This window comes from Anguilla anguilla, chromosome 2 (genome assembly GCF_013347855.1).
Source record: "Anguilla anguilla isolate fAngAng1 chromosome 2, fAngAng1.pri, whole genome shotgun sequence".
NCBI classification, from domain to species: Eukaryota; Metazoa; Chordata; class Actinopteri; order Anguilliformes; family Anguillidae; genus Anguilla; species Anguilla anguilla.
The window spans coordinates 29,296-40,544 of NC_049202.1; the positions used below are offsets into that span (position 1 = coordinate 29,296).

The 11,249-nt window shown below is 40.3% G+C and overlaps 1 protein-coding gene and 1 long non-coding RNA gene across 3 annotated transcripts; one reads left to right on the forward strand and one right to left on the reverse strand.

Moving 5' to 3' along the window:
- Positions 1-452: 452 nt before the first annotated feature.
- Positions 453-7,965, reverse strand: LOC118221575 (REST corepressor 3-like). 2 transcript variants are annotated; one of them, XM_035406783.1, is made up of 12 exons: positions 7,719-7,965; positions 7,556-7,612; positions 6,869-6,946; positions 6,729-6,781; positions 6,345-6,506; positions 5,762-5,886; positions 5,398-5,476; positions 4,670-4,888; positions 4,307-4,384; positions 4,001-4,058; positions 3,772-3,839; positions 453-3,058 (listed from the first exon to the last, which is right to left on the reverse strand). In XM_035406783.1, exons 1-12 carry the CDS (start codon positions 7,840-7,842, stop codon positions 2,747-2,749), a joined length of 1,413 nt encoding a protein of 470 aa, XP_035262674.1. In that variant the 5' UTR covers positions 7,843-7,965; the 3' UTR covers positions 453-2,746. The 2 variants fall into 2 exon arrangements, with proteins under 2 accessions (XP_035262674.1, XP_035262673.1); XM_035406782.1 differs by having other exon boundaries at positions 3,595-3,839.
- Positions 7,966-8,169: 204 nt separating this feature from the next.
- LOC118221577 lies at positions 8,170-11,058 on the forward strand. The gene is made up of 3 exons (XR_004764142.1): positions 8,170-9,455; positions 9,764-9,824; positions 10,923-11,058. It is a non-coding gene; the product is annotated as an uncharacterized LOC118221577 (long non-coding RNA).
- The last annotated feature ends 191 nt before the right edge of the window (positions 11,059-11,249 follow it).

Sequence of the window (11,249 nt, forward strand, 5' to 3'; positions counted from 1 at the left end):
CAAGCTAGTTAAGCCACTTTAAAGCAGTTTCACGTCACAGCACACCCCCCATCCCCAAATTCAAGGACCTATAAACCCTGTATAGTAGGCTGAGAGTAGCACCCAATGAATGCACAACAAATATAGACCTGAGATTCAATGTCCGAGCATCACAAGTTTTTGAAATTGGCAGAAGCTGCAAATGTTATGTTGCAATTAATCAGATTTTAAATAAAATATTTTTAAATGTATCAGTCTCTGTTACAGGCAAAATATCACCAGCTTGGCTACTGCAAGCCCGAGCACATCAGAATGGGCATGCAGATCCAGGACCAGAACATTTCCATTCCATAATCAAGCAAAAATCCCTAAACTCTTACTTTCAGCAGCTTTTAAACTCCTGATATTTGTTGCAAATTTGAATATTTGGATAAAGTTATAACAGCAATTAAAGCATGACATTAAATCACACATTTCCAAATGTCCTTTTTTAATAACAAGCATGTGACAACAAAATCCTTATATTAAGCAGTGAGTCACAACAGTCTCTCCATGCAGACTTACAATTCTAGGAATAAAAAAATGATCTGTACCTCTTAAAATGAGATGAATTTAAAGGGAGAGTATATGCAGTTACCCATCATGACATAGACATGTGGTCAGCAGTACATAACCCATTTGAAAGCACCTGAAACAGGTAAAGCATGCTGAAAGAGATGCTCTATCCTAGAACTGAACTTGCAGCAGTCTCTTTTTTTTTTTTTTTTTTTTACAAGTAGAGGCGTAGAGGCTGTGACATACATAATCTAGCATCATTTCCTCTTAGAGTGTGCATTCTGTACATGCCAGGGTTCCCAGGACACACCACCTATTACACTCATCTAGGCAAAACTCTCTACCTGAGGACCTGTGAAAAGTAAATCTGAGAGCTAACACCTGGACTCGGACAGAAACTCCCCAGGAACTTAACTAGGTTAAATCCTACAGTTTAAAGTGCCATTTCAAAAGTTGTTTCTATGCTAGTCATTGTTGCTTTACCTGATATTTTATGATATTGTCTGAACTGCCATTTCATCTCAAGTCAGATTTATCTCAACCAGAGTGCATACCACAAATAGCAATTACAAATTTCAAACTTAATACAAATTATTGGCAAATGATGTGCTCTAACTGCACATTTGTTATATTAGAGAAACGACTTTAAGAGCAAAACAAACCTAATACAAGCAGGAGCCGAACTAAATCAGATGCTATATATGAAAAATGAATGCAGAAGATAAAAAACACCACCTTAATGGATGAGGTATGGTTGTCAGAAAGCCAAATGACTTTGAAGACAATAAACTACAACAGCACACATGCATGGAGTTCACACTGAGGAAAAACAACCCTAATGACTAGACTGGGGTACAGTGTATTTAAGGCAAAATGGAGCACAGTGATGATACATACTGGTCATCAGTCCCAGAGTGCATACTGCTGCACATGCCATGCCCGTTTCAGTGTTTACATGGAATAAAAGAATCATTTTACTTGTATCCTAAAATACTCACACACAATGCATGATTTTATTCAGTTCTCGTCATAACTAGTTTGGACTCCCAAGCATTGAGTATCTTTTGTTCTTATAGGTGTAAACTACTTTCTCAAAGCCAAGTCGTATGGACACAACCTTAATCTAAGAATTCGAAATACAAGGAAAATGGGTACGTTTCTCACCAAACTCCATTCTGATATTCAAACTGCTCAGATACAGTCCCACTTTGCAAATGAAGGAAAATGAAATCCTTTTCTTTGAATGATGCTATAAAATAAATAAAAAACAAGTGGACTGGACACACCAGCATTCTGTAACATTCTCTCTGTTTAGAGTATTCAAATATTGGTAAATAACACCCCATTGAACCCCAAAGCCAGCACAACCTTTACCTACATTTTAACTAACCCTAATCTGACATAACAAAGGGTCAAATTAAATCCATACATATTACAAAAAGCAAAGGAAAGATGCAAACTTCAAGGTACTTAAGAGCACTTTTATGGTGGTCATTGTTCTGCACGCTGGCATAATTAGCCAGAGTTCATAGCACCAAGTAGAAAAATAAATAACCGATTATATACAGAAGAGAACTAATTCTAAATGAAAGAAATCTGCACGTAACATAATTAACTGTATTAAATCAAATACAGAATACCTTGATGTCACATTATGCCTGCAACAGGCCAACAGCTGCTGCAGAGGTGTAGTGTTGTTTTGGTACATTCTCCTGGCAGCTATTGTCAGTTAAGCAGACTTACATTTCTATAGAAGCTGAGAGTTAGAGCATATCTATGTTCCATTATCAAGTATCTGTTCTACAAAAATCCATCATAGGACCAATTAAGCACATCAAATTCTAAAATAAATACAAAAAAAGGTACTTTGCCAAAATATACATAACAATATTAACTCCACAATAAGCAAAACCTTTCCTAATATATTGAAACTCCAGGCAGGTTAAGTCATGCCCAATACAACACACATCTTCCACATCTGACATCAGCAGAAAAAAGAGTCCTTTAAGCAGCAGGCTTATGGCCTGTAGGGGGCGCTGTCTCACTGCAGAGAGGGTGATGGTGTCTCGGCCTGGATGCTTATGGGCTGTAGGGGGCGCTGTCTCGGTGCAGAGAGGGCGATGGTGTCTCGGCCTGTAGGGGGCACTGCCTCAGTGCAGAGAGGGCGATGGTGTCTCAGCCTGGATGCTTATGGCCTGTAAGAGGCACTGCCTCAGTGCAGAGAGGGCGATGGCATCTCAGCTTGGATGCCGATCAGTGTGGGGGGCTGCTGGCCACTGGCGGGGGCCATGGCAGGCCGGGGGTTGAGGCGGGGGGGCAGGGGATTGGAGGGGCGGATGAGAGGTGGGGGCTGGTTCAGGGTAGGGCGGGGTTGCAGGAACCGGGCCTGCTGCTGCAGGGGTGGGGGCTGCCTGTGCAGGGCGGGTGTGGCAGGGAGGGAGGGGCGCAGCAGGGGTGGGGGCTGGTTTAGGGATGCTGCACCTGACGCTGGAGTGTGGGGGCCTGGAGACGGGCTCACTGGACCCTGTGGGAGAGAGAGACGTCACCACAGCGTCACTTAAACAAGACCAAACTAATCGCACTGCTACGTAAACAGGACCAAACCTAATCACACTGACACACACACACGCTGCCACACACACACATATGAGATTCATGACACTTGTGCAGACCTTTGTTTTTGTGCATATCCCAGGTGTATGAGATGATGAATGCTGGCTGTTTATACATTTTATGTGCAATCCTGTTCATGTGATTAGCATAAGGGACACAGCCATGAACACAGGAATACAGGAAAGAAAAAAATGATAAACTGAAATGTTCTTGGATACGTTCTTACACACAGTTTACAATGAAATGTGATCGTACACACATTTCGTGAATGAGGCCCAATGAGGGGAAATTACATCCACAAACATCACCCTGCCACACATCACACACTGCTTCAGAATACACAGGCCTTCTATGGGTGTTAATCCTGACTAAGTCAAACTTCAAACTTAAACCGTTTAACTTCATTAAATGTCAGGGTTTTTAAAGTAAAGGGAAACATTGCAGCACCTCCTCCTCCTCCTCGTCCGTACTCTTCCCTGATGGGGTGCTGGAACTGTTCTTCCCCTCCTCCCCAGAGGGGGCGCTGTCACCACGGGGGAGTTGCGTCCCCTGCTCCGCCTCCCACTCCTGCAGCACTTCCTCCAAGTTAAAGCGCCGACGGTAGTTCACAAAGAAGTTTTTTACCTGCCCAACGGTCTTATTACCGATAACATCGGCAATAGCTTGGAAGTCTTTCCCGTACTTCCGGACCCCTAGGAATACAAGCAAGTACAATGTTAAGGCTTACAGACACTCCATTTCTCCCCATGTTCTCATTCACTTTTAAACACACACAACCTATGCATTACCTTCTTTCAGTTTAGTGACTTATAAAATTGTGCATATAAAATCTTTGACTCATGTCTTCACTTACCTTGAACTGCAAGAAGCTGTTCATCTGTTGTCCAGCGGGCATTTACTTTCTGGTTGCACTACAAGAGAAAAATATGCGCTTCAATCCTTTATTTAAAATTACTTGTTTTGATTAAAACTGTAGAAGATATTTTATTCATATCTGAATTGGGTACAAACAATGCTTTCTTGTATCATTTTGATGTTGTTTTGTTTGATAAATGTTTTTTTTTGATATAGGGTTCGACAAATAATACAATGCGGCAATGCTCACAGCTGTGACTGAAGTCCCACAATTCTGCCCTTGTTCACATTTCAGACAAGTTACCTCAGGCAGCCTGAAGTCATCGATTCCAGCTTCCGTCTTCTGCTTCAGCCCGCTGTTCAGCTGCTTTGCATTTTGAACCTGAGATCAGAGAATGAGCAGAGAGAACAACAAAGCTCATTATGAACAGAACCTTCAGCAAACAAGCCAAGTATTGAAGCAAAAAATCTGCCAGGTCAGGTATTCTTGTCCTGATGGTGAATTTGATCTTAATTGCACATTGCTGCAAAGTGACTGTTCTCTCCAGTGTGCCAAAGCTCACACGCATGACATCATTTGAGCCTTTTGCTCTCATGGCTGTGTAACTCGGGGTGACCTGGCACATTAGGGGTGTCATGGCATTCTGTAAGTATGAAACTGCAGTACCTGTCTTTTTAACGACACTAGCTCCATGTCCAGCTGCCTAAGAACAGTGTTAGCGGCGCTGGCGCTACAGGAAACAGCTACCACGTCCTCCTGAGTGAGGTACATGCCTTTGGGGGGTCGGCACTTGGCTCGCTGGGAGTGGTGTCGATGTTGGAGAGTCTGATGTTCTCGTCTCCCCAGCCCGATCTTAGTGGTGGGGGCTGGTGTTTCAGAGTGAGTCTGAAAACACAGCAGAAGAGACACGAACAATGAAGCCACATGTGCTCTGAAGCTATAAAGAAGAACACAATCCATTTTTAACACCTTTATCCTTCTGTCAAACGTGACACTACATTTGTCGCATGCACCTGCAGCAAACGGCACAGGAATGACTTCATCGTTCTTTCTGTGTTTGCACAAAGTATGTTTGTAATTCACATTTTATAGGCTTGCCAGCTAGACAGAAAGCTACTGCAAAACAGGCCTACACCAAATCTGACCCGATGTCAGAGAGCTAAAAATAGCCCCGATACCCAACATAATTACAGCACACCATTTGGGCTTGGGTCAGGATGCAGACCTCTAATGTGAACACCATTTCATCTGTATTAAAATAAATACCATGGAGAATGTTTCCCCCCAATCATTCTCTGTTAAACAAAAGAGGTTCTAAAAAATACAGACAAATTTCTTTGTTTGAGCTGATAAATCTCAGGACCGCAATGTAATATGGAATTGGAAGATATTACCTCTTTCTTGGTCTCCTTGGTTGGGTCATAATCACTGTCGTTCGCTTCAATGGGATTGGCTTCTTCCATTTCATCATCACTGTTGTGTTAAAACCATTTAAGTCAGATTTTCATTTTACCCTAACAAGCGAAATCACCACACTCACCCGTTTTAATGTTTGCTGCGCAGAAACCAAAGAAATATCGTCACTTGAAAAGAAATTGGTTCGCACTCAAAAATGGCTAGTGCAGATTCATGCACAAACGTTTCGGCATGTTGCCGCCTTCAGTGTGCAGAAGCTTTGTAGCCATTTTTTTGAGTGCGAACCAATTTTCCACCAGAAACTCTATAAGAGCATCACACAAAGAGCTGTTAAAATGGTACCTTTCATCCTGATTGTTTCGGCTTGCTAACTTTCTGGCTTGTCGATCCATTAGACTTGTCCTGGAACGTGTCTTTTTCCAGGAGTAGTAGTACTTTACAAGACTGGAGATGGACTTGTCTGGGAGCTTCCAGGGGACAGAGCAGGCATATTCCATCAGTTAACCTCACATATAACTGCACTTTACATTTCCAACAGAGCTCATACCCTGGGAGCTTCCAGTGGGCAAATACATAAAGCTTTTATCAAAGCCCCTTTAAAAGCCACCAATTTAATGTTTAGCACATCTAAGTAAACTATTTCAGTTTAAATGTGAAAACACAACATGGCTGTTCATATAAAATTTCAGAGTTTCTTTTGAACCTTTTATTTTTCTTCAATTTGAACAGGCATGTGGACTGAAACAGTCTTTACTCTCATTAAACTGAGGTAATTGCGCAGTTTTTAAAAATAAACAAAAAACACTTGTAGGTATATTATCAATAATATGAACCTAAAGCTCTTCTGTAGGTACCATTGTGTGTTCTATATTGTATTTCAGGGTCAGATGGGTTTATAAAAGCATGTGACAGGTGAAGATTTTACCATTTGTTGAATTCTGTGAAAGCTTTTCCCATGAAAGCTGAAGGCCTGCTCAAACAGCACTTTGTCCTCCACGGTCCACTCATCAGGGAACGGGGTGAAGTTGGGCAGGTCTGCCAGGGACTTCTCTATATTGTGTTTGTGCCAGAAGAGCATGCCCAGAGCCTGCAAATAAGTGTCTCGTTCACTGTGAATACTAAACGACAGGCCTGTCTATTACCAGCATCAGTATTGAACTGATATGAAACAGCACAACTGTTTCATATCAACAAATGAGAACAACTATTACCTTCTAGGACAAATGTTCTTCTGCACTTTCTTAGCCAAGTAACGTTTGTGCGTGGCTATATTCTTTGTAATTAATTAGTTTATGAAAGCAAAACAGACCTGCTCAACATTGTATCCGTGTTTTTCTTTTGCAATGGCAACGTATTCATCCACTGTGGGCAAAATTATATAACTTTAGTTTAATTATATAAGTAATACAACATTTACACTGCACTGTAAAAAGCAAAACTGTGACTTACATTTAGTATCGGCAATCGTGTGATATGGGGACCACACCAACATGCCCCCGCTGTCTTTTTCGCTGTATTTTGTGGAACCTACAACAATGAATAAAGTCTCAGCAAAGCGGTGTCGTGCAAGGAACAACTCTAACAACTCCTATGTACTGCGTTTGAAGCAAATAGGTAGTTTGTGCTTATATCTAATTCAGTTTCCTGCTGTTTTTTAAAGTCGTGCTACTGCTACAACAGTAAATATCTATAGCGCATCGACAGCGTTAAACAATCGGGCAGCTATAGTTACGAACCGCGCAACACAGCGACCGAGACCGGGTGAGAACTTAAACGAAAGGCAATTTGTTCTCCGTCCACACAAAAATACAAAATTTCACACTAAAGAAAATATGCAAGGGAAATCTGCATGGTTGTACAACTTAGGCAACTGCCTTACTTTAAAATTCAGGTAACGGCAGTTATAGCCTAACTACAGTAGGATACGTGACGTGCGAGGTGTGCTTTCACAAAATGTACTTCCACTGAATATGGTCTCTAGCAATACGTACAAATTTAAAGTGTGCATTAAAAACAATCTTAACATTATCCTAGACGTTACATATTTCCTACCTCGCTACAATACCATTCCGAGGCTACCACTGCTAATGTCAGGTATCATAGCTATGGTGGTTTTCAGTTTGTATTCTAACATACCGGGATCAAATTCGGGGATGGTTGCTTGGTATTCAGACCCCACTCGCATTCCCACATCTAAAAAAAATTGAAAATCAAACATTAGGCATTCCAAACTTAACAAGTACAACAGCGAATACAAGAGAAAACGACCGTGGTTAGAGACTTGTGTTCGAGGCTATACCGTGCTCGTCGTCGCTGCCGCTTTCGTCAGAAAAATGTCCATTCGAGGCGTTGGAAGGACTCTTGGTTCCGTTCGATCGTCCTTTCCCTAAGTACTCTGAACCCTTTTCCATCATTCCAGGCATCACTTATTATTATTAATTTTGTTTTAATGTATAAAAAATTAAACGGCATGCAAGGTGCTACTTTAGCCAAGATAACTACTCCCCAGTCTACGCAGTACTGTGCTTGTCAAATATCACTCCACCGGTTTATTATTATTGTTATTTGAAGTTATTTTTTACTACACTTAATGATTTTTGTACCCGAATTTATGAGCAAGGAACAAATTTAGTTTATCGAGACAGAAATTCGTTTGTATTTTAAGTCGGTCTGTTTTCTTTTAAAATACGATTAATTGGGATCTATTTTGTGTAGCGGATGGAATCGTCACTTTTCAACACTGAAGTAGAACTGCGGCCGGAGCGCAGTGAATCGGAGCCGCGGACGGACGTTTTATTTTTGTTATTGGGGTTTTTGTTATTCTTACACGGTTTCTGTGATCATGCAGTGGGCAGGTTTTCTTTTTGTAACGTTAGTTTCTTAATTTTATTCTGACCTGCTGTACTTCCCAAAGTTTCTATTCGCAGTTATGGCTTTTGGAGGTTTATTTTCTTTATAAAAACGATAAACGCAGTCCACCAAGCTATGAAGCCCGATTGGAGGGTTATGAAGTATTTGTAATACAATTAACGTAAGGTATTTTATGTGTACCATGGTAATATGAAGAAGAAATTTTCTCACAGTTTCTACACATTGTGTCTAAGCTGCATTAAAATACAACTGTGATGAGTCGTACGTCTTTATTTAGGCATTTATATACATCGTCTGAGATTATTTAGGTATAAACCATAGGAAGTAATCTGCTAATTGCAGCAGTGGTTAGAAATAGCCCGTAACTCGTGGACTGTAACATTTGCACGTTAATTAGTCTATAATTTGCCTACATTTCCATTTTTCTCAAACATAATATAATATAAAGATTCAGCTAACTAACTAATTTAAAAAATCTGATGTCTAATGCACACAGCCAGGCGTGTCATAAGTTATTTGTTCATACACTTGTTATATTAGAAAAATACTAATCAAAAATAAAAGTTGACCCGAATTTTACATTTTTATTTTTTAATTGCACTTACATCTGAAATGTATTTCAAACCTAGTAAATTTGAGGGAGCAGCTATATATTTTTAAAAAAAAATATTTTTTAAACAAGATGTCAGTTTCAAAAACATTAATCGAAAAACCATATAAAATACGTACTTATCTTCCACTTATGAATGTGGTGCCCAGTATTGAGGGGATTTAGTCTGAACCATTGATATAAATGTATAACTGGATGATTTGACATTAATATCTCACTTTTCTTGTTGAACTCACGATTGGCTGAAATTCATAAAGATAAGTATCCTAATTAAATCATTCGTCAATGTTTACAAGTAAATGGTAATGAGAGGACTCACTTTGTTATGGACTGGTTGTGACAGTCTGTATTAATTGTTTAAAATGACAGGATCTTTTATTTCAATATTTTTCCAGGAGGACGTGTGGGCAAATCCCCCTTCTAGCGTAAGCATAGTAATACTACCGGAAGTATGTTAAGAAAGTCATAGGCCTGCTATAGGAAACGCATAAACAGACAACGGGAAGTGCCTTAACAAAGAAAAACTACAGAAATAGCCAAAAACACGCGAAATATGTGAGTTAATTATATTGTTGTTTGTTGCCCCTTATCCTCCTTTAACCCTCCTCTCCTCATATGCCTTTCTGAAACATGTAATTTTTTTATTTTTTATAACACCACCCAAGAGATGCATGGGATTTGTAGTTTACTTCAAGTCACTGAAGACAATATTGCTTAGACATCAGTGGGAAATTTAAATGTCAGCTTTTTTAATATTCCTGACTTGGGGCTAAACAATTTCTGAAGAATAACCTAAATTATGGCGCAAGGACATTCTAGTTAATGGTTGTTCAGTTATTTTCTCTGTTTTGTGCATTTTGTAGCCAGCAGATGGAGACAAAAGCTATAAATACACTTTCATCCCTCAACAGAGTCTTTAATGAGGTAGTTCAAAATTTTATATTCCTTCTTTTGGATGTTCTTTCAGTTTTGGCGTGTTTTCGCCCGATTTTGTGTTCAATTCTGATTACTATATGGCTGTTTGATTTTATGCCTTTCCCCTGGCCTTAAGCGTGCACTCTCCTGAAGCATGCTCTGGCCTTAAGCGTGCACTCTCCTGAAGCATGCTCTGGCCTTAAGCGTGCACTCTCCTGAAGCATGCTCTGGCCTTAAGCGTGCACTCTCCTGAAGCATGCTCTGGCCTCAAGCGTGCACTCTCCTGAAGCATGCTCTGGTCTTAAGCGTGCACTCTACTGAAGCATGCTCTGGCCTTAAGCGTGCACTCTCCTGAAGCATGCTCTGGCTTTAAGCATGAATTTTTCTGAAGCTTGCTCTGGCTTTAAGCATGCATTTTCCTGAAGCTTGCTCTGGCTCTAAGCATGCATTTTCCGGATGCATGCACTCACCTGAAGCATGTACTCTACTGAAGCATGCAATATTGCTGACTGCTTCTTTTCACACACAAGCCCATCTTCACAAACATGAGCTGGAGGAAGAAACTTCATGTGGATCTTTAGCGAGCAGACCACAGTCAACTGAACCCTCCCTTACCCTGAGAGACACTACTCCAGTTTTGTAGTACCCACAGTCAGCACTGACACGGTTGGGATCAATCCCAGAGCTACTTGATTTACCTGACCTCTTAAACCATTGGTTGCATCCTCCAAACCAAGAAGCTGACATAGCACTTTCTGAAGCCACTTGTTAAGCAGTAAACACACTGCAAAATCCTAATAATTTAAACTAATCATTTACTTACCACAGGCTGTCCACTCGTGGTTTTGGTGCAAATTTATGTTCTACTCTGTCCCTGATTAATTAACTAAACATGGTTTTAAATAAGGACCTTGATTAGTTCCGTTTTAGTGCCCAGCTGGAATAAGAACCTGCCTCCACATTGGCCCTTTTCAGAAATGACGGTTCACCCTAGTTTAATTGGTTGATTTTAGGTGTCCTTATTGTATAATTGGTCAAGTTCCTTTCACCACTTGCCTACAGTCATATCTTCAGAATAAGGAATGTAACATGTTTAACATTTCCCAGGTCACATGTTCAGGAAGTCTCATGGCTCTGGATTTCCAATAGGGTCCAGGTAAGGACACTGCCGTTGTACCTGTTAAGGTACTTAACCTGCATTGCTTCAGCATATATCCAGCTGTATAAATGGATACAATGTAAAAATGCTTTGTAAAAGTTGTGTAAGTCGCTCTGGATAAGAGCGTCTGCTAAATGCCTGTAATGTAATGTAATAGCTAAGCCATATTTTGTCATATTGTTCCATATATTCAATTTATCAAGTTCATATTATTAATACATTATTATCTGAGCAATACATGAGACTTTCTAAGCATTATCTGAATGTGAACGTGA